The sequence below is a fragment of the Capricornis sumatraensis genome, chromosome 18 (genome assembly GCF_032405125.1).
Source record: "Capricornis sumatraensis isolate serow.1 chromosome 18, serow.2, whole genome shotgun sequence".
NCBI lineage: Eukaryota > Metazoa > Chordata > Mammalia > Artiodactyla > Bovidae > Capricornis > Capricornis sumatraensis.
Genome location: NC_091086.1, coordinates 62,832,282 through 62,856,044, shown reverse-complemented (window position 1 = coordinate 62,856,044; position 23,763 = coordinate 62,832,282). Strand labels below are relative to the sequence as shown.

The 23,763-nt window shown below is 45.5% G+C and overlaps 1 protein-coding gene across 1 annotated transcript in view; it reads right to left on the bottom strand.

The window, feature by feature from the left end:
* Positions 1–23,763, bottom strand: part of MYO10 (myosin X) — a 207,491-nt gene that overhangs the window by 18,356 nt on the left and 165,372 nt on the right. Inside the window, exons 20-28 of the mRNA XM_068990481.1 lie at positions 22,632–22,756; positions 22,425–22,539; positions 15,086–15,192; positions 14,074–14,307; positions 13,001–13,046; positions 11,116–11,973; positions 10,096–10,219; positions 6,176–6,419; positions 2,698–2,793 (exon numbers count right to left, since the gene is read on the bottom strand). Of these exons, the coding sequence (XP_068846582.1) occupies positions 2,698–2,793; positions 6,176–6,419; positions 10,096–10,219; positions 11,116–11,973; positions 13,001–13,046; positions 14,074–14,307; positions 15,086–15,192; positions 22,425–22,539; positions 22,632–22,756 (1,949 nt within the window). The remainder of the gene's footprint in view (positions 1–2,697; positions 2,794–6,175; positions 6,420–10,095; positions 10,220–11,115; positions 11,974–13,000; positions 13,047–14,073; positions 14,308–15,085; positions 15,193–22,424; positions 22,540–22,631; positions 22,757–23,763) is intronic.

Here is a 23,763-nt window from a genome sequence, read left to right as displayed (position 1 = left end):
CCCATGGACATTTAATGGTGATAATGAGTTTCTAGAGAAATTGGCAGCAAGAAATGAGACCCTCATTTCTATCCAAAACCCTGAGGTCAAGAGTCTTTACTGAAGATATTATTTATAACCTACAGAACATTCAAGTGCCTTCTCAGTTTTAAAAAGTATATTCCAAGATAAAAAGGCCTATAATATAAAGAGCATCATCTTGGGTGTCTACTCAGTCCCAGGATGAGGTTTCCAAACACCTGATAGGATTTCTGCCTAGGTGCATGAAACCATAGGAGAGCTGGAAACAGAACACAAATGTCTAAAGTAGAAAATTATTTTGACTAGAGAACTCTTCTGTCTTCATTTCAAAAGGTTTTTGGTACTTCCAGCCTCATCAGATTCAGATAATGAAGGAAAACAGGTCAATTCCAGAAAAGTCAAGCCGAACAAAAGTTATATTGTAACTAGAAATACAATACACGCTTGAGAAAAATGACTATGCATATCCAGTTGTCTGTTGGCCCGTCAATCCATCCATCCATTATTTACTAAGCAACTACAAGTGAGAGGTACCGAATGTGAGATTCCACGACATCCTTCTCCTGCAGGGGGCTGATCAGACACATATACACACTCCTGTAACTAAAGCTGAGAAAGTACTTGGTATCCAATGGCATATTTAAGTAAAAAAAAAATTAATATCTATATTTAAAGGTAAGTCATGTAAATTATTTATAGCAAAGCACTAACATTTTCTGTGATTCCTAAAGCAGAAACATGTAACAAAGAGCTTGAAAATAAATACTCAACACAGAGAGACTCTTAGGGAGACCAATGGAAACATTTTAATATGAATTTGTTCGTCAACTCTAGTTAATCCAAAGGCAAGACTTTATAAAGCTCAAAAACATCCCAAGTTAAACACTGAGCAACATATACATTTAAAATGTAGTCACATGGGATCAGACAGACAGACAGACAGACACACACACACAAAATTTGCTGCTGTTTCCATCTGTACAGGTGACCCCCTCAAATTAAAAAAAATCTCTTCTCCTAAATCAAGTACAACTCAGAATCTGAAAAAGAATTTGTAAAAAATGTGCTCCACTGGTCAGGGCAAAAATTCCTTGGCTACAATATTCCAAATGTTAAATTTAGCAGGTTCATTATGGGACAAAACAGACAGGGCTGCTGCCAAGCGCTGGGTCTATAATTCAGTTGCAAAGCCGTGGGCATTCCCTGGACCGCAGAAAACCACACGTGGTCTCCAGGAGTCTCAGACAGAATGATGGGGTTGTAATCCCAGGTCTGCTTGTTTTTCCAGTGTGTGTCATGATTTATGGATCTCAGCGGGGGTTTTAGTTCGTTCCCATGGGAAGAATTATTTTCTTTGGCCTTAATGCTGCTGCCATGGTGCTGTATCAACAGAGAAACATCCAAAGGGCAAGGGGTCATAAAGGCCCCGAGAACTCTCTGGAAGATTCTAGTGATTTCTGAGCTGAAAAGTGAATTCTCCAGGCAAGAATACTGGAATGGGTTTGCCATTCCCTTCTCCAAGGGATCTTCCCAATCCAGGGACTGACCTGGGTTCTCCTGCATTGCAGGCAGATTCTTAACCATCTGAGCCACCAGGGAAGCTCTGAAAAGTGAAGAACACAGGCCAAAGGATGTCACCCTCGTAAATTAGAAGGTATTTTGTGGCATTGCTCAGATGAGCATGTTGAGCTCAGACGAGCTCCTTTTGTTGGCATTGGATGACAGGCAGCTCCAACCTGACCCAACACACCCAGAAAGCAGCAAGGTCAGAAAAGACACAGGCTCTCCTGAGTGATCCTGCCACGGGTCATACTGAGGGGCAGACCCCAGTCCTTAATCGGTGCCCACTGGCGTAACAATGGACATAGAGGTCCAGGAAAGTCAGACAACCTGCCACAGCCAATAAGAGACACCACTGTCTTCTGAGCTCAGTCAGAAGTCTAAACTCCTAATGGAGGCTTTCTGCCTCTGTTCAACAGAACTGAGCTTGCCCTACTTGACAGATTATACTAGCTTTTCTCTGTACCTCTGTCTCCTACGCTATAAAATCAGTTAATAGTAACTCCTGCTACCCCGTCGGGTTGTTGTGAGAATTAAATGAGTTAGTACACATGAAGCATTTTGAATACTGCTTGGAATGTAGTAAGTTCCCTCTAAGTGTTAACTAACTCTCCAGCCATGGAATTTTTCACTGTCACAGCCTTAAGCACCCTCCCAAAAGCCACAATCCTGGCATTTGTTTAAACAGCCAGTGGTGAATGATCCTGCTTTTTCAACCCTTAGGCAAACAGAAGCTGCTCCCTTCCAAAGCTCAGAAGCTTCCAGAGGGTGGCTTTCAGCTGTGTGTAGGAGCGCAGTTTCCATATGCCGCTGGTGACCGTAAAAGCCAGAGGGGACCCATCAAAGGGTCTGTCCAGTGGCAAGTGAAGCTGGAAGTCCATGTGCTTTGTTATTGTAACGGACATAAAGCCAATGAAAGAGTCCCCAGGAGACAAGTATGCAATGCATTCAGCTCTTCTGACTCAGTCCTTCAACCATCCTATCAGAAATACCCAACTAGAAAAATCAGCTAAGAGCTTTCCAGGGCTGGTCAGCTCAACAGTGACCCATGTGACATCCAGGCCGGCAGAGGAACGAGGATGTAGTTACGACCGGGTCGACAGCACAGCGCCTCACCTGGCGTCTTCTGGGGATTCCGCGATCAGATGGAAGGTCCTGTCGGCCATGATGATGTCAATCCCATTCTCTTTGCTGGTGTTATCTATGATCTCCCTGCAGGGAAACAAGCACCCAACGCAGATCAGGAACAGAGAATGAATGCTTAAGGAGGGGCAAGAAGAGAAATTTCACAGTAACTGAAAAATCAGACACCAATCCTTTCAGCCTTTTCACTTTGAGAAATGATGAAGGGGCCTCTGGGGGTGGAAGACTCCTTCTTGCTCGAAAATGGAGGGGTCTGCCGGAGGGGGTGTGGAGGGGTGGGAATGGGGTTAAGGGGCATCCTTGACTTCTCTAGGGAGGGGCCTCTCTTCTCCCACTGGCCCATGCAAGGCCCACCCAGTTCAGGTGCCCCAGTCTGCCTGCACCTTCCCTTGCTTCCCCCACTGCTCTGTAAAGGACCCGCACGTTGCAGCCAATCTGCAGGAGCTCTTTCAATCATCACAGCACTCTACCAAGGTTTAAGGCCGCCGCGGACACCTCTGACTTCCTCTGGTAAGGGCACACTATTTCCACTAGGGGCTTTGGGGTAAAGAGCAGGACCTGAGTGTCTCTAGATCTGAATTCCACCTGGATCTGATCCCAACATTCTTAAACAACCCTAGAGGTTCAAACTCAGTGGACCAGGCTAAGAAGAGCAGGGAGAAAGACAAGCAGCTGTTGGGATGGGAGCAGAGGTGGCGATCTCCTTGTGGAAGAAGGGTGTTGGGGATATAGACAGCTTGCTTTGACAGCTGAAGTAGCACAGCTGTTTCCAGTAAAACACTTATTTTACAACTAGAACATTCAGCAGTCCGCTTAGAAAAAATAAACACGGTATGATCTTTTAGCTAGAATCACTGAGATGAGATTTCTTAAAGGAAATCAACCCTGAATACTTATTGGAAGGACTGATGCTCAAGCTAAAGCTCCAATCTTTTGGCCACCTGATGTGAACACCCCACTCACTGGAAAAGACCGTGATGCTGGGAAAGATGGAGGGCAGGAGGAGAAGGGAGCGACAGAGGATGAGATGGTTGGATGGCATCACTGACTCAATGGACTTGAGTTTGAGCAAACTCTGGGAGATGGTGAAGGACAGGGAAGCCTGGAGTGCTGTAGTCCCTGGGGTTGCAAAGAGTTGGACATAACTTGGCAACTGAAGAACAACAACTAAGATAAAATATTTTGAAAAACCAAGAAGATCAGAATTCACACAGGAGTCTGTGATGCCTTCTCAAGAGTGGAAGAGAGAGGTGACCCTGATGGGGGAGCGATCAGCCAGATGTCTGATACTGTAGCCTCTGGAGCAGGGTGACAATTTTCAGGGGAAATCTAACCAGACCACATCATCCCAGACCAGCCCCTTAGATTCCTGGGAACTCAGTTACCTTGTGTATAAAATGAGTGGGTGCCATGGTTCCGAGCCACAGCAGGTCCACCAGAATCCTGGGGAACATTCAGAAAACCCAGGTGGAGTTTTTCAGGGTAGAACCCAGTGACTTGCATTTATAAAAAGCTTCCCTGGAGATGATGATACTGTCAGGGTCTCAATAAACACAGCGTGTCAACTACAGGATATGATCTGTCAGCTGATCAAAAACTATGAACCTTATTTGGATTCTGATTTGAAGAAAGAAACCAACCCGAACCAATAACACTATCACCTCCATTTATAAGATAACTGGGGAAATTTGAATAATGACTAGAATTTGGATGACAGAAGGAGTTCATTTTCCTTTTTAAATGTGATAATAATATTGTGATTATACATTTTAAAACGTCTTAATCTTTAAGTGAATATCAAATATTTACAAATGAAATTATATGGTTAGGGCTTGCTTTAAAAATGTAGTTGGGGGAATTCCCTGGCAGTCCAGTGATTAGGACTGGGTGTTTTCACTGCCGTGGGTGTGGGTTCAAACCCTGGTTGGGGAACGAAGATACCATGAGTCACATAGCTCAGTCAACCACAACAAAAAATGTAATTTGCAGGGGGGAAGAGCAGGGTGGGATCACAAATGAAACACCACTGGCTGGGAGTGGGTAACCACTGAACGCTGAGTAATGAGCACATGAATTTCATTCTAGTCTCCAACCTATGCTTGCATATGACTGAAATTTCCTGTAATACAAACTATATATTTTTTATATAATAAAATAAAAAATGAAGAAAACTTTATGATGGTGAAACCTTAACAACGCATTGCCTTCTCTCTACAGAACGTGACCAACAGCTGAAGAACTAACACTTCCTTACCTCTATAATTTCTACAGAACACCTGGAGAATAGGGCTCTATTAAGCATTCGTTTGCTATACAGTGAGCAGCAAAAGGAACATCGAGCAAATTTACACTGGTGAAATTCACGACCGTAATTGCCTCTCTTAGCCTGCTGGCATCTGTGACTCCCCCCCGCCTATGGGGTAAAGAGGACCATTGTGGTATATACAGCAGGGGGGAGACTGCAGGAGGCTCAGAGCTGGGCCACGCTGCAAACGCTTGCAGGACTCAGACTCAAATTCCCACGAACCCATCTGACTATGGAACATGGAATCCTCCTAAGGAACTCCAAAGGGGCAGCCTGGAAAGTTCCAATACTTTGCTGTTTGTTCCAATTTCAGTGTTTGTCCTTAAAATTAAATACATAACTGATTAAACTCTCCACCTTTCAATGAACCATTTTCTAAAGTTCCTGATGCTGGTTGAGTAAAAACAGGATGTCGTTTTTAGGTCTCATGAATTCAGGGGTTAATTCAGTCTCTCAAAGCTTATTTTTACCCATTTTCTAAACATACATGATTGCTCAGTTTGAGTGGGGAGTAGCTCCATGACATCCCCAAATTTTATGCTCAGTATTTAGTTATCCCAGAAAACCAGCTACTCCTCAATTCTCAGTATTTTCTGAAAACCTTACTTAATTTTTAACAAATACAATAGGCCCTCAAGAGTTCAATGCTTTGATTCATAAGAACCTAGAAGAAGGGAATTCCCTGGTGGTCCAGTGAACCCAGCCAAGGTGGGACACAAATGATTCATTTCACTCCCCTCCAGATGGACTGTCTGCTCCCAGGATAGCCATCTGTTGGCTACAGTTGGGCATGGGAAGAAATAAAAGTGATAGGCTGATCCACAGAAGGATGACAAGATGCTCAACCAATGGATCAATATCCACACCATGAGTCGTGCGTACGGCCAATCACATTTCCAACAGGTTAGTTCTATGTTCAGCGAGCATCATATCATCCAGAGCTGAATGTCTGAAAACTCAAGTGAATTTTCCCAGATGGTCTTATTTCTCTGATTTCCTAATAATTCAACCCACTGAAAGGAATGGTGAGGACTCTCGATCACCTCCTCCAACCTACTGCTTCAGAGAACATGTCCCAGTCAGCCTGGAATCAGGGGCCTACTTGATGAAGCAGCCCCAGGCCCCTGCCAGGGCCCATCAACGTACTTGGCTGCCCGGACCTCCACGGTGCCCTTGAGTTTCTCCTCGCTGTCGTTCTCGAAGTACATCAGCTTGGCCTGGCGGAGGACGAACCAGCGCTTCTTCCAGTTTCTCCTGGACAGGGTGGAGGAGCCACCGCCCTTCTTGTGCAGCCAGCCTTGCTTGAGGGCCTCCTGCTTGGAGCGGAACCACAGGAACGTCTCATCCTTGAGCACGCACCAGCGGCGCTTCCAGGAGTTCATGAGGCCACCTGGGTTCGGGTGGGAAGGGAGGGGTTTGAGGAAAGTCCATCAGGTTGGATGTTAAGATCAATAGGTCTTAGGTTCAGCCCATCCTTAACTTTGCACCAAATGTCCTCCCTTCAGACATGCTCCCAACGATGGATCATAGCACTGCAGGGCCATGTTCAGGGGGAACAGGGTAGGGACCACACTGGCCTGCTTGAATTACATCAGAAGCCTTCCTGGGACTTCCTGGGTGGTCCATTGGTTAAGACACTGCACTTCCAACTAAGATCTTGCACACAATTAGATTCAGCCAAAAAAAGAAACATAATCTTTCCTTATTTCCAAAGAAGTTCCTACTCACTTAGCTTAGAATTCTTGGTGAGGAGCTTAACACCAAGACTACAAAGGGACTGATATTCTAACCCTGGAGTGAGGCAGGACCATGGGGGTCGGGGTAGAGGGTCGGGGAGAACCCTTTCCATATTTATGGATCGTGTTTCTGTCCAGACACCCCAGGGAGGGGAAATTAGTTTAAAACTGTGTCCAAGTTAACACTTTCCTTCTTAGTTGAGTCAATGTCAGAGGAACAACATCTGTAAGATTCAGGAGTTCAGCAATAAACTCTAACTTACATAGGAAAATAACATGTCCTCTTTTTTCCAATAAACATCTTTTCAGAGAAAGGCATCATTATCTGAAAATGGTTTACATGTACAAGGTATAAAATTTAGATTACGAAACAAAGACTCTAAACTGTGATAGCACTGTGAACATGAGAATTTAGCTATAATTTCTTTCATGGAAATAAATCTGGTTGAAGGAAACTAGACCAGGATATACAGATATTATCTTTTACAACATAAAAAATATTTCTAATAGCCTTCCAGCGGGATAACTTTATTATTCTTAGATTCCCAAGACACTCAAGAGTGACATTTTGCCACCATGAGTCACGAATCTGTTTTAACAAATCCACCGAAGAATGCCACATCTACTTCAATAACTGTAAAATGTCCATAAGTTATCTCTTTGATCCACCAGTAACACAAATAAAGAGTATCTAAATGTGGATACTGAAAATGAATATAGAGGAAATGCTTTCCTTTTACAGATTAGAAATATATTTAAAACAGACATTCTCAGATTAATTTTTTCAATGGTTGCTCAGTGATCACAGATCTCAATCTCACAGTGGAACAAGAGAAGCAAAGATAACGCTGGTTTGTGTGTGCGTTGCAAAGCGCACGTGTTTCACTGACTTGTACAGACGGCAGCCCTGTCTCGTATCTACAGAATGTCTTGCGTACCTAGCTGACAAGCCTTTGTGCTCATGCCAAGCACCAGAGCTGTTTCCTAACAAACAACAAACTTGCCAGGGACTACCATAGAAGAAAACTTCTTTTCCTTCTTGATTTGTGGCTTTAATCTAAGTTTCTCAAAATGAGCCAAGAGGAAACTGCGGGACAAAGTTATCCTATTATCTTATCGTCTCTGAATGATAAGGGTTATTCAGTTGTTTCAAAGACACGGATTACAACGGTCATCACCGCCAGTCACCCTGTTGTGCTTCCGGTATCGATGGGACTCACGCCCAGCCCTCCCTCCCCTTTTCCGGGGGCTCCCTTCATATTTCATCTAGAGAATCTGATCAGTGTTCTTAGTTTCCTGACTGTGAACACCTTCAGGAGGTTATTAGGCTGGTGCAAACTGATTTACACTCACAGAATATAATCTGATGGTTAGGTTTGCCTTATCACTCGTTTCTTTGAAACTTTTGGTCACAACTTAAGGCCTTATTAAACATCAAACAACAATGTATCGGAGAGTAAATGGTGATGCAGTTACACAATAATTTGTTTTATTAAGAGATGAGTTTGCCAAAAGTTCACTTGCTTACCTTCTTGAGCTTTTAACGCTTTAATGTTGGGATCTGAGTGCTCTGAATGTATATTTACTTTTTCATAATCTTATTTGTTTTAATCAAGACAATTATATAATAAATGAATGCTATATATTACAATTAAGAGTGATTTACAGGCAATTTTTAAGCTAACTTAGAGAACTAGATTAATTAGGGGGTGAGGAAAATATAAGGATAATAAAAAGTTTATCTTTATTCCAGGAAATGCATGAGGAGATCTTAAAATGCTATGATTAGATACTTACTACATTATTAGACTCTGCTCTGTGAAGACATTTTTTTTCCTCATCCAATGAACACTCGATTATTTGGTTAGAATTCCTCAATCTTTTTCATCCCAACGCAACTATAAGAATTTCCATCAACAAGTACCTTTCACCAATAGGAAGATCTCCCCTAAAACAAACCTGGAGAGGTTTCCATGAGCCCTTTGAGGCTGAGAACAGCAGAAATTTGAAAAAGTGAGTGACTGATGTTAGCAGCTACACAGATGTCAAACAAGGAAAGTGAAGTAAAAAGAAACCAAGTTAAAAGGAAAAAAAAAAGAACACACAGAAAAAGTATTAAGGAGAACAAAAGAGATATGAGAAAAGAAAAATATCCCAACAGAAAAGAGAAGCAAAGGCAAAGCACAGAAACAAAGGGTCAGAGAAAACACAAAGAACCTAAACCACCTGGGGAGGGTGGGTCTTGTTATCTCCACCTGACCCACAAGACTTGGCCTCTCCCTTCATCCAGTCCAGGGCCGAGCAAGAAGCCAGACAATGCCCTCTTTTGATGACCTACATAAAACTGGTGATGATTATGCTTTCTCTCGATCCCTCTCACTGATTTGGAAGTCAAGGTCGAGAACATGAATAAGCCACAGGGACAAGGTCCTGATTAAGTACTTTTCCAGAAGGAGGGTGCTTCAAGGTCCCCAAGCATCAAGACCCAGTTTGATACATTCCAAATTCCATGGCAATGAGAAAATAGAATTAAAATTCTCATCACGAGCAAGGGACAGACAGTTGATGTCATAGGCAGTTCAAGCCAGGGGCGGCCCGCTCTCAGATCTTTACTTTTCTGTGTATAAGACATCCCTCCGGGGTCTCTAAGACTCCTATGGGAGGCAAAAATGCAGCTTTAATTATTGTAATGGGAAATAATAATGGAGGCAAAAATGCAGCTTTATTACTGGAATGGGAAATAATAATGCCACACCAACCACAGCAGCAGCACACAAGTGTGTCTGTACACGTGTAAGCAAGAGAGAGAGGGGGAAAGATGTAGGGACAGAGAAAGGGAGGGAGGAAGCCAGCACAGATAGGAGATGCGAAGGGCTGCCCTAGTGGCTCAGATGGTAAGGAGTCTGCCCGCAATGCAGGAGACTTGGGTTCAGTCTCTGGGTTGGGAAGATCCCCTGGAAGAGGGAAATGGCAACCTACTCCAGTACTCTTGCCTGGAGAATTCCATGGACAGAGGAGCCTGGTGGGCTACAGCCTACGGGGTCATAAAGAGTCGGACACGACTGACTGACTAACACACACACATGAAACATGGAGGCGGCAGAGAGAGATGGCTTGAAAATGGTGATGGTGGCTGCAGACCCTTCGTCCTTACGCAGTCTGATCGGGTCACCAATGTCACACCACCATGGCGTCCCCTCCATCCACCCGACAGGGCCTAACACCAGGGAAGGGGGATGTGGGGCGATTTTCCCCATCCCCCTTCCATCAGCCTTGGTTTCCCATCGCTTCACCCCCTAACCCAGGTACCAGGACGGCTGCAGGTCATACCTTTCATGTACAGGAAGCTATGGAAGTAAGGCAGCGTGACACAGCTGTACACAGAGTCCCGCCGGTACGAAAGCTCGTCGTCTGTATCAAACCGAGAATCGAAGTCCTCTTCACTATCTTCAAACTGAACCAGGAGAGAGAGAGCCAACAGTGAGCCAAAGGACAGAAAACAATCACCAGAAATGCCCAGCACAGATCAACACTGAAAAAATAAAAGTAACTGACAAAGAAGCCACAGGCCGATTTGTCACAATACAATGGAGTGTGGTCATCAAAAGAATTCAGAATTACGAAATACTGACTGCTGGTGAAGAGTGGTCGGTGGACTTGAGATGGAGCACACGAGACATATTTTAATCCCAAGACTCTGTTCTAAGTACAACACTACTGCTTAAACATATAATTTTAATCAAACCACTCAAGAGTTAATCTCCTCTAGGTTACTGTGCTAAATGTATCTTCAAATCTTAGAAAAGTCCAGACAGTATTTAACACATGGTCAATGAAAAAAAAAAAAAAAAAGTAAACTACAAATAAATCCAGAAGCTAGAAAGGGGCTGCTGAAGCCTGCAAAGTTTCCTCTCTTACAATGAGAACAATACACAATATCCTGCAGTGAGCCTGAACCTACTGTCTGGAGCTTTCTCTGAAAGGTCCCTGGTGAGCCTCATTAGAGATTACAGTGGGCCTTATTTCCCAACCTCCTGCAAAGCCAGAACAGACACCGGCCAAATTCTCCACTGAGCATGCCAGTTTTCTTAGACTTTGGGCAAAATGCAGTTCTCTGGGTTTTGTGTTGAAGCTCCAATAGGCCCATTTTCTCACCCGATTGCTTCTGGCAAGAGAGATGGGTCTCAGACCAGCTCTAAGAGCCTGCCTTTGGCCCATCCTGTGGGGGGATGTCTTCATCCCAGGGAGGGTGCAACAGGGGCATGGATGACAGACAACTTCCAGCCCAGTGAGGGCCGGCAGGGGGCGGGGGTCGAGGAAGTGGGTGGCACCAGGCCAGCGGGTACTCACCGAGGACTGGGCGCCCTCCGAGCTGAACCGGTAGGCCCCGGAGCTGTTGTAGGTGCCCCCGGAGCATCGGTAGTCTGGGGACCACTGGCTGCTGCAGGAGTTGGAGAAGGTCACGCTGCTGCCGGAGGTGATGGCCCCATCCTCGTAGTCGTCCTGATCGTAATCGTAGTCGCCCTCTGGGGCGGGCAGGGCCCCCGGGGTCTGGGGCAGGCAGTAGGTGGACTCCCCGGCAGAGGAGTCGTGCTCCGAGGGGGCCAGCAGCACAGTGCTGTCGGCGCTGGGGCTGGTGGGCACCACGGTGTCGTTCATGTAGGGGTCCTCCTCCGAGGACTCGTCGCTGGTCCGGATGCCGCTGGTGCGCTGGTCCGAGTGGCCGTGCTCGCTGGGGTTGGGCGAGTCCTTGAACGCATCGTCGTCAGCCTCAAAGCCCTCGTCCACCTCCTCCTCCTCAGGGTAGGGCTGGCTGAAGTTGAAGCTAGGCTTCTCTGCCCCAGCAGCCTGCTCGCCCGCGCACCCGCTCCCCACCGACAGCGAGCGCTCAATGTTGCGGACGCACTCGTCGATCTCGTCGAAGTTGAGCGACTCCAGGAACTCCTGGGCGGCGCGGCAGGCCTCGTCCTCCAGCCGCCGCAGCTCTTCGTCCCGCAGCTGCTGCAGCTTCTGCAGGGACGCCTCCGTCAGGGAGAGCTCCTGCCGCTCCTTCATGCGCTGCAGGTCCTCAATCTCCTTCTCCAGCCGCAGGATCTCCTCCACCTGCTTGTTCTCCTTCTGCTTCTCCAGCTCCCGGCTCAGCTCTGCTGCCCTCTGACTCTCCTGCTGCAAGGCTTCCAGTTCCCGCTGCTTCCGGGCTGCTTCCTCCTGGATCCCGGAGGAAGGAAGAGGTCAGGAAGTGACCCTGCAGAGAAGGGGGGCAGCGGCCCTCCTGCATGATGCGATGGGGCCCGCTGTGGGCTGACCTGTACCCCTCCCTCTGCCAAACTGCCATGTGAAGCCCTAACCCCCAGTTCAGTTCAGTGGCTCAGTCATGTCTGACTCTGTGACCCCATGGACTGCAGCACACCAGGCTTCCCTGTCTATCACCAACTCTTGGAGTTTACCCAAACTCATGTCCATTGAATCAGTGATGCCATCCAACCATCTCATCCTCTGTAGTCTAACCCCCAGGACCCTTGGAATACACCTGGATATGGGGACAGGACCTTAAGGAAGTGATAAAGTTACAGTGAGGCCCCAAGGTAGGGCTCTAAGCCAATCTAACTGATGTCCTTATAAGAGGGGACACACACACAGAGACACCAGGGAAGTATGCACTTAGGTGTAAGACCATGGAAATGACACACCACGAACCTACAGGGAGAAGCTTCAGAAGAAACCAGCCCTTGCAGAAACTTATCTTGGATTTGTAGCCTGCAGAATTGTGACACAATCGACTTCTTTTGTTTAACTCCCTCCGGGCTGTGGCACTATATATTATAGCAGTCTGAGCAAATTAGTACAGTGGTGCTACCGGTTTAGAGCTAGCATGCTTTTGTGACTGGCACAAAAAATCTGAAGACATTCACACATTTTTACCCAACTGTAATGGGTTAAAAATGGCAACAGAAACATCTCCTCTAAAATCCTTCTTCCTGGGTCTTTAGTTTTGAATCCTTCTCCCTATATCATTATTTTAGTTTCTCATCCCTGAGGCAAAGTATCAGTGAAACTGTTAGTCACTCAGTTGAGTTTGACTCTTTGTGACCCCATGGACTGTAGCCCGCCAGGCTCCTCTGTCCATGGGATTCTCCAGGCAAGAATACTGGAGTGGGTTGCCATTTCCTTCTCCAAAAGTGTCAGTAGTGGGAAGGTAACAGACAAGATGCCACGTGGTCATGGCATTTTTCACCTGTTGGGCGCGGAGCTCTGCTTCTCTTCGTTCCCTCTCTCTTTCTCTAAAAATAGTCAAGAAAAAAAGACAGTGAAAATAAATGAAAGCAATGAAAAAAAAAAAATCTGAGAACCACTTTTCAGAAAGCCAAGGTTTTTTTCCCCCAAGATTATTGTTTAAAAAACAAGTCACAACACTAAGCTTCTGGTGCATTCTGCCGATGCACAAGCTACAAATGCTTGCTCAGCAGTTGAGGGGCACGCTTTAGTAGCATGCTTGAAAAGTCAATAAAAATCCACATAAAACAAATATTCAAATGGTTTCCAGAGGAACATAGATTACTGTGATCCCATCTCCCAGTTTTCCACATCGTTGCAAATGTGCCAACTCTATTCACATAGACATCTCAAAACGAGCACTAACTGGGCTTCCGTGGTGCTCTAGTGGTTAAGAATCTGCCTGCCAAAGCAGGAGACATGGGTTCGATCCCTGGTCCAGGAAGATTTCACATGGTGCAGAGCAACTAAGCCTGTGTGCCCTAACTACTAAGGCCTGTGAGCCTAGAGCTGTGGCCCACCATAAGAGAAATCAGAAGCCCACACACTGCAGAATAGCCCTGCTCCCTGCAACTAGAGAAAGCCTGAAGGTGGCAATGAAGACCCAGCTCAGCAATAAATAAACCTTAAAAAAGAAAAAAAAAACTAGCAATAATTAAGTCAACGATCCTTCCCAAACCCTTAAATCAAGCTAAACTCACCGTTAACGGCTACAAGAATGGCATCTACCATTACTAGGAGCTAACAGTGAACTTTTTAACAAAAGCTTTGCTAAAGACGACTTAAAAGGCATGAAGGATGAACGGGGTGTCTTCCTTGGGCAGTACAGACAGCTATTCTTTGCATGAATAGAAAATATGCACGAAACTGGGTCTTCAGTGGTGCCAAGGAATTTTATCTGACCCACCAAAAGGTACTGTTTCCAACCGCAGGTTCAGCAGCATGCTCTGGGAATTACAGCCTCAAGGCTGGATCCAGAGCATAAAAACTCCAAAGGTGTCCTGTCTGTTTCATGCAAAGAAGGGAAGTCCATACCTTTCCTCCTCCTCCCGTTTCCTCTTTTCTTCCTCTTCCCGTTTCCTCTTTTCCTCCTCTGCCCGTTTCTCCGCCAGCAGCTGTCTGTAAACTCTTCTGGCAATCTGACCTCGGAGCTGCTTCTGGAAAACCACAGCTGCTTTTTTCAGGTGCAAAAATCTCCTCCTCAGGAGGAAGGCCCTGTAGTTCTTCTGTATGATCACTACACAATCAAGGATCTTCTTGTACTGCTTTCTGAAAAACGACAATGAAAACAGCACAACAGTATCGCTGAGGACGGAATGAGGCCACGAGCTCTTCACAGGAGTTTACGTTAATGTTACACGACAAGAGAGCAGGACCTTATTTGGGGCTGATCCACTCATTACTGGGACTCATTACCGGGAGCCAATGAGCAGGCCCTTGTGGGCAAAACAGAAGGAAAACAAAAGAATAATAACAGAACTCAAGCAAGAAGCCTGCCATCATATTGGCTAAATAAACACATCGCTCCTAAGAACTGACTGCAAAGTCCAGGCAGGAAGTGAGGCTGTAAACAGAACCAAGGGATGTGATACTTTCTGCTGTTCTTAGGAGCAAAAGGAAAAAGGATTCATCACAGCAGGATGGTTTTTATGTTCGAGAAAATGTAATGTATGATGATGAGATGATGACCAGCGGAACAGCCCGGGAGAGGGGGCCGCTGTGGAACCCATGGGTCAACACCAAAGTAAACAGGCAAGCTGCCTGTGGCTTCAGTATATGGCTCCAAGGAACTAGGGAAACTATTTAAATACCTCGCCCAGTGCCCCCTAGTGACGCTACCGCTCTGAGACATCACAAGCCCCTGTTCCCACTTCCTGCTCAGGACAAGCTAACTGGCATCACCAATTAGGAGTGCTGCCCTGGCCCTCTGCTTAGCCTGGTCCTGATAGGAAACCGCCTGGGTCTATTTTAAATGAAAGCATATAATAGCCAGCACCACCGGGTGAAACATGCTAGACACCCCCCCTCCCCTCCGCACACTTCTTACCTCGCCAAGTAGCCCAAGACGTGGGCCCGGATCACCATGGCCGCCCGCGTCACCTCCTCTTCCCGCCGCTTCTCCAGTTTCTGCTCCAAGGACTCACGAAGGAAGACCTGCCCAGGAGGGAGTGACATGTCACAACCGCAGAAATGTGGCAGGTATAGGGAAGGCCTCTCTGAGTCAGAGATCGTTTGGGGGTCGGGGGGGGGGGGGGGCAGGAAGGCTGTTTCTCTCTCCGATTTTTGCTCCAAACACAAAAAGCAATGCTGCCCAGCAGAGGGAATCTCAAATTCCCAGTGGGGAAAGGATTTTTTTAATATCCCATCTGTCAAAGACTAAGACTTTTGTAAAATGTAGTCAAAAATATATTACCAGAAAGAAAAAAAACTAAAGGATATTTAACATAGAAGTCTACTTTTTTGGTTATTCTTAGTTGAATAGGCGTAAGATGACTGCGAAATTGCCACTGAAGTTTATAAACACTTATCTCATCGTGGGCCAGAGCAAACAGTTCAGAGACCAGCACTAGTCTGTACTAAGTAACAAGAGGCATGAAAAGGCTCCCTGACGAAAGAAAGACATGGAGGGGAAAATAACCAAGACTTTTGTAAAACGTTATTTGTCATCACGTGGGAAGTCTCTCTTTACGCTGTCAAGTGATTACAATCAAGCTTCTTGGCCTCAAAAATAAAGCACATAAAAAATTGACATTTAAGAGTAATTCTGTAAACTGTTTGAAATGAGCACTGAATCATTGACGTTACAGCCCAAGACAATCAGAATCAGGACTAAACAGATGGTAGCTATCTGTTGGCCCGTTTCTGGCTATGGGCACTTCAATACTAAGCTTGTCATTTACATAAAATAAGTGTGCTGGTAACTGGCATTTGTATCAGAATCCGTAATATTTAAAAAAGTATGAAAATAAAAGACCCTCCCCTCAATCATGGCAGGGCGTCCCTGGTGGCTCAGACAGTGAAGAATCCACTGGCAATGCAGAAGACCCAGGTTCCATCCCTAAGCTGGTAAGATCTCCTGGAGAAGAGAATAGCTACCCACTCCAGTATTCTTGCTTGGAGAATTCCATGGACAAAGGAGCCTGGCAGGCTAAAGTCCATGGGGTCACATACAGTTGGATACGACTGGGCAACTAACACTTTCACTTTTCAATCACGGGAGCTTTTAATTTTGTAGTTTCCAATGTGATGCACATCTAAGAAGTTTTGAATTATTACCTAAAAAAACTAATCCCAAATACTGGTCGGGGGTTAAATGACACACTCCCTCATTCATGATTTCTTGACTTATGCTCCTGTGACTCATTCTGGCCTACAACGATGCATCATGTCCCCTGATGGCACATTCTTCCAGACTTTCTGCTCTGTTTCTTCTAAGACATTTGAGCAAAAAAGCAAATAAAGAATTCTACCACCATGTGACTCACAGAAACCTTACCTACTCCTGCTGTGGATTTCTGAGCATTTGTAAAACTCTCCCACAATACCTCTCCCAAAAAACCTTTTCATACAATGCTCTTCCTACAATTACAAGTAATATGCTCCACTGATGCATAAAGAGACTGCAAGTTTAGTAAAAAAAAAAAAAAAAAGCGAGAGTAAAAAGCAGAAGCTACAAGCATAAACTGTGTTTGTTTGATAATGATAAAAAGTTTCCAGAAATATGAATCTCTACCAAAACTATGGGTTAGCAGCAGTTTTCACCAAGACTGGACTTCAAAGAATTATTTAAACTTCTCTTTGAGATGACTCTTCTACATTAAGGAGCTTACTCAAATGCTTCTGCTTACTGTTTAAAAGAAAAAGTAATAAAGTCTTTTTTTTTTTTTTAACATTTGCCATTTACTTTTTTTTCTTTTGGCGGAGCTGTGTGGCATGGAATTCCAGATTTTAGTTCCCTAACCAGGCATCAAACCTGAGCCCCTTACAGTGGACGTGAAGCTGTAACTGCTGGACTCCCATGGAATTACTAAAGTTAAATCTTGATGAAGAGTGATGATGGTGGTGGTGACATAATAAAACAAAACTAGTAATTCCAAAGAGCCATATATTTATCATACGAACAAACAGGAAGCTTTATGAAGGAAAAAGATGCTTGCTTCTTAGAAGGGAAACTATGACAAACCTAGACAGCGTATTAAAAAGCAAAGACATCATCTTGCTGACAAAGGTCCATATAGTCAAAGCTCTGGTGCTTCCAGTAGTCAAGTAGGGATGTGAGAAAGAAAGAAAGTGAAAGTCGCTCAGTCGTGTCTGACTGTTTGCAACCCCATGGACTAACTACACAGTCCATGGAATTCTCCAGGCCAGAATACTGGAGTGGGTAGCCTATCCCATTTCCAGTGGATCTTCCTGATCCAGGAATCGAACTAGGGCCTCCTGCATTGCCGGTGGGTTCTTTACCAACGGAGCTATCAGGGAACCCCAGGAATGTGACGGTTGGACCATAAAGAAGGCTGATCACCATTGATGCTTTCAAACTGTGGTGCCAGAGAAGACTCCCAAGAGTCCCTTGGACTGCAAGGAGAGCAAAGCAGTCAATCCTAAAGGAAATCAATCCTGAATACTCATTGGAAGGACTGATTCTGAAGCTGAAGTTCCAATACTTCGGCCATCTAATGTGAAGAGCCAACTCATTGTAAAAGACCCTGATGCCGGGACAGACTGATGCCAGGAGGAGGAGAAGGCAGCAGAGGATGAGGCAGTAGCCTCACTGACCATGGACGTGAACTTGGCCAAACTCTGGGAGACAGTGAGGAACAGGGAGGTCTGGCCTGCGGCAGTCCATGGGGTCAAGAGAATCGGACATGACTTAGTGACTGAACAACAATATGAAGGGGAAAGCGTTTTACACCGTATCAGAGGTCTAAAGACTCTCTTGATTGGATCAGAATCAGAAATACCTGTTTTAGTTTCATGCCCATCAAAGAGAGCTCTCTGCTCTGCCCATTAGATTTACATCCACATCTTTATCTAGATCCTCTTTCCGTAATGGAAAATGGAGCAAAATGCTTTAGAGACCTGACTTGGCTTCATCAAGAACATCTACCCTGAATTTACGCAGTGACATGTGGGAATTGATGCCAGTTCTTCCAGCGCAGGGTGTCTTTTGCCACGTCACCATGTTCCCAGGACACAGCCAAGATAAAGTTAGCAGGATCCAGCTGCTGTGAGTGGAGGTCCTTGTCGGGAATCATCAAACAGCTTAGGAAAGGTCAACACCCACTCAGGGGGCTGCTCAGCCAACCTTGACTCACTACCCAATATGAATATTTTCCTGTGGCTCTTTTTTTAAAAAAATTCTTTCTTTAGATAGCTTAAGAGCCTATGGATTATTCTAATAAACATGTCTTTTTAGCACACCTCTTGCAGACTTTATTGCCACAGAAGAAGTAAGGTCTGGCAGCGTAGTCCAGGTGACCGGAAAAGTGCAACGTCCTGGAATCACAGGGCAGAGGGAAAAGTCTAAGCCAGGAAAAAAAAGAGGGGAGCAGCTGTCCACCTCTGCCTCCCTAAACTCAGCTTCTCAGTGGGGACACACATCACATCTCCTGCTTGGGCTGCTCCAGGGGCTCAGCTAGCCTCCCGTCTTCTTTAGGGGTGCTTCCCCAGCAGATACGAATCCTTGCCTTCCGACAACTAGATGTGTTTTTAAGCCTGTGAATTCAGACCTGGTGCCATGTTGAATTTTCTGACTACAGCGCTGCCCACAGTTCCCTCTACCGTGTAAGTGTCGACAGAAACTTCTTATCCGATGTTCCTTAGTGGTTTACGGGTTTAAATGCAAAGACCTCTGGCAGTAGCACAGACAGAAACACTGCTAGCATATAATTAAGTTAAAAGTTGGTCAAGGTCAAAGCTATTTAGCAGATACAATTCAAATGCTCTCCATGTTTACATTTACTTCCTAATATTTACATGAAATGATAAGCCTCCATTCTACTGCCAATGTGTCACCAGTTAAAATTTAACTCCTCTTTAAAGACTTCCTTTTCTTGAATACTTTTCTGATTGTTTCAATTCACAGTGAGCTCTCTCCTGGAGCTGTGTCCTCATTCCTTAAAGAGATCACACTATAATTTATTAGTTGTATTGGAAAAAACCCTGATGCTCGGAAAGATTGAGGGCAGGGGACGACATGGTTGGATGGCATCATCAACTCAGTGGACATGAGTCTGAGCAAACTCTGGGAGACAGTGAAGGACAGGGAAGCCTGGAGTGCTATAGTCCGTGGGGTCGCAAAGAGTCGGACATGACTGAGCAACTGAACAACAATAATAATGAATGACATCTCCCAGCAAATAAGTAAACCAGGGGCAATGCCTTAATGTCTCTATATCCCTGTGCAACACCCAGGTCTAAGCTGTGCTGGGGCCTGACTTCCATTTGTAAATGAAGTTGGATTGGGTTTTTGGTGCTCAGTGCTCAAAAAAGTGATTGCTACTTGTTCGGTAAGTCAATGATCTTTGATATTATTCCACCATACAAGGAAGTGAGATAGGAGGAGGGTATAATATAGAGAATGTAATATAGAGAATGTAAGATTGCAGGGAATCTTCCTGAACCAGGGATTGAACCCGGGTCTCCTGCATTGCAGGCAGATTCTTTCCAACTGATCTATGAGGGAAGCCATGACAGAGGAGGGGGCTTAATCCAATTTAGGGATGAGTCTCGGTGCAGGGTGAGAAGAACACGTCAAAAAGGATTCCCAGAGAAAGGCAAATACCACGTGATGCCACTTACATGTGGAATCTACACTGTGTCCCAAATCAAAGCATCTACAAAACAGAAACAGACTCACAGACATAAGAGAATATACTGGGGGTTGCCAAGGGGGTGCAGGGTGGGAGAGGGGTGGATTCGGAGCATGGGATTGACAGATGCAAACTATTATAGGATGGATCAACAACCAGGTCCTACCGTATAGTGCAGGGAACTATATTCAGTATCCTGTGATAAACCATGATGGAAAAGAATATGGAGAAGCAGGTATATACATGTATAACTGAGTCACTTTGCTGTACAGCGGAATTAACACAACACTGTAAATCAACTATACTTCAATTCAAAAAAGAAAAAAAAAAAAAAAAAAAAAGGATTCCCATCAGTCTGCATCCAAGCAGACCTGAAGGATAGACTGGCTAAAACAAGGAGAGGGGAGAGTTCCCAGTACAGAGATCTACAAACCTGCGAGGACACACACCCCAAGGGACCCCGAAGGCCCCAGTGGGTTATGCCCTTGCTTAATCCGACTACGGTGGGTGGAATCTGTGACTTTCTTTTAGGACGTGGCACAGGGGAAGGGGTATCACTCTTGGGAGTGTGTTATATTATATGTAAGACTCCACCAAGCTTCTCCTGCTGGCCCCGAAGAAGCGGGTGGGCCCAGGGTGAGAACACCAGTGGGTGTTTTCCTGAGTGACTAAATGTATAACAATCTCGTGTCATTCCCTAACAGTGTGTGTGTGTGTGTTTTGATTTAAGCACTTGACACTGACTGAGCTCCTACTGTGTGCACCGTGTAGTACAGTGTTCGTGTACTACATGGGGTAAGAAACAGGGTGGGAAGCTGAGAGTAATTTCAGGGTAGCAGCCTGCAGGAAAAAAGAGACCTGGGAAAGACTGAGGGCAGAAGGAGAAGGGGACGACAGATGAGGAGATGGTTGGATGGCGTCACTGATTCAATGGCCATGAGTTTCAGCAAGTTCTGGGAGATAGTAAAGGACAGGGAAGCCTGGTGGGCTACAGCCCACGGGGTTGCAAAGAATCAAACACGACTGAGTGATTGAACAACAACAGCAGTCCTACAACCACAAAGAACTCAGTTCTAGAGCCACATGAGCTGGGAAGAGGACCGCAAGCTCTAGAAGGGAATGCAGCCCTAGCTGACAGACTGAGACCCAGAGAGAGGACCAGCTACGCTATGCCTGGACCCCTGACCCACAGATACTAGGAGACCCTGACTTGTGCTGTGAAAGCTGCTAAGTTTATGGCTGATTGTTACACAGCAATAGATAACCAACACAATACCTCTGCATGCTATTTCTACCCTAACAGATGTGTACTAAGTCACCTCCAATTGATGCCTAAATACTTGTCATTAATTTCACATCAGTGTTACAGACTGAATGTCTAGCACCCCTTTGCCCCCAGTTCATATGCTGCAGCCCTAACTGCCAGTGTGATGGTATTTGAAAGTCGGGCCTTTAGGAAGTAATTTCATTTAGGAGGGTGAGGTCCCATGATGGAAAGAAGGAAGACAGATCAGAAGTCACTCTCCACCGTTTGAGGACATAACAAGAAGGCAGCTGACTGTAAAGAAAGAAGGAGCCCTTTGCTAGAACCTGACCACGTAGGTACCCTGATCTCAGAATTCCAGCCTCCAGAACTGTGTGAAATAAGCGTGTGTGTTTAAGCCACGCTATGCTATTTTATCAGAGCAGCTCTAAGGTGAAGATAGTCAAACTGCAAGATACCTGTCTCTCTTTCCCTCTTCTTCCTCTCTTTTTATACTAAGAAACTCCTAGGTTAAAAACATAATCTGAGCAGCGACTTTAAAATACTTCTCTGACCCTGCCCTGCTGCTTGCAGGGTCAGAAGGTGAGGTTCGAGGAATACCTCCAACTCTGAGGACATCCATATACTCAAAGGCCAAGCCCCAGCTGCCTGCATTTCTGCCTCTCCCGTGTGATAAGACACTGGAGGTGGGGCGGGAGACAAAGCTGGAAGCCCAGATGGGGGTTTTGGCCATTTCTGATCCTGGGAGAAAAGGTTGCACTGCCAATTTTATGGCTAATTTTTGCAGTCGAGGCCAGACCACTCACCACTTAGCTAAGGGGTAAAGGCTCCATACCTGCATGTGTAAAGAATGGATTTTACCTCGGCTTTCGGGACTGGACTTTGGGCAACCTACATGATTTCAGACAATTTCTGGTCTCCCACACGACAGCTCCCGTGGTGCACAGGGAACGTGCAGCGTTACGACAATGCAAAGTTAGAGGATCTGGTGCCTCACTTCTTAGATGCTGGAGGCTGCCTAGCTCTTTGCTGGCACTGAGCTGCTTATCAGCCAGCATCTGTTGACCGATTGAATGAAAATATACTCAGGACCTGATGCTTCAGTGGGTCCCCAAGAACACAGTCTCCAAAGAGTCAAGGACTTCAAATACAGGTTAATGGTGGAAGGACAAAGAGTGTTGGCCAGCGTGATACCACGATACCATCTTTCTAATGCTGACAAACAACTGATTAGCAGTCATCACAGGACACAGAACTTAAACATCTCTCCGGGGGCTGACGGGCCAGCCATTCGCCCTCTGAAATCTTACCTTCGTCTTCCCCAGTTGCCACTCACTGTTGGAGGCGTCGTAGAGCTGCAGCAGGGCCGTGCACTTGCCCCTGATGTCCTCAGGCAGCGCCACATTCCTCATTAGCACCTTATACCTGCAACGTGAGAATGCCCAGCATCACCGTGGGTTACAACCCTTTCCCCAATCACTTTGAAAAGAAAGAGGGTCTCTGCAGCTCCATCTTGCCTTTTGTAAAAGTCCTGGAAGGGTCTCCGGACGGCATAGCCAGCTTTCCGGATCCTGACCGTCTCCAGCATCCCGGAGTACCGCAGCTGGTTGACCACAACTGCCTGGTCAAACTGGTCGGGCATCTAAAATGTGCCAAGAGGTGAGAAGATAAGGTTATTAACAAGACCACCCACACCATAGCTGTACACACGTACACTTTGGGCCTACACAAATACATAGAAGAGAAAATGAACTCAACCCGTGTACCTATAGACTTGTCATAATAGCCAGCACTATCAACCCTGCCCCATCCATAGCCCACATACTCTTTGTTCCTGGATTTTTTTGGGAAACAAGTCCCAGATAGCACACCCTCTCATTTGTAAACATTTCAGTATCTTTTTTAACTTTTTCTCTTTTTTTTGACCACACTGTGTGGCGTGCAGGATCTTAGTTCCCCAAATGAAGATGAAACCTGTGCCCCTGCAGTAGAATCATGAAGTCCTAACAACTGGACCACCAGGGAAGTCCCCCCATCAGTATCATTTTTAAATAGAACTACAGCACTATTAGGAGTCTTCCCTGTAGCTCAGATGGGAAAGAATCTGCCTTCAGTACAGACCATGGTTCTATTCCTGGGTCAGGAAGATCCCCTGGACAGAGGAGACTGGCGGGCCACAGTCCATGGCGTTGCAAACAGTCGGACACGACTAAGCAACTAACCCTTCGATCACTTTTCATCACAATACTATTATATTTAAAAGATATCAAAAATTCCTTAATATTGATATCCAGGTTCAAATTTCTGATTATTTTACGAATATCATAACCAGACCACCATTTTTAATTCTATGTTTTCCAAAGAAGCTAAAGTGTCATACATTTATCACTTTGTTTTTAATACTGCAATTTCCAGGCATTTTTTAGCTGAAGAATGCAGTGAAGTGACCCAGGGAGGACTGGGGGAAGAGTTAGGGGCTAGAGGGGAAAAGGAGAGATTGTAAGTGGAGAAAAGAAACAAAAATTCTCAACTTCTAGTCAAACACGCTGTTTATCATGCTCCGTACTATGATCACTAAATCTATTAATCCCGGAACATACAAATGAAAGGCACAGGAAATCAAACCAAGACTTAACATTCTGAATCGTA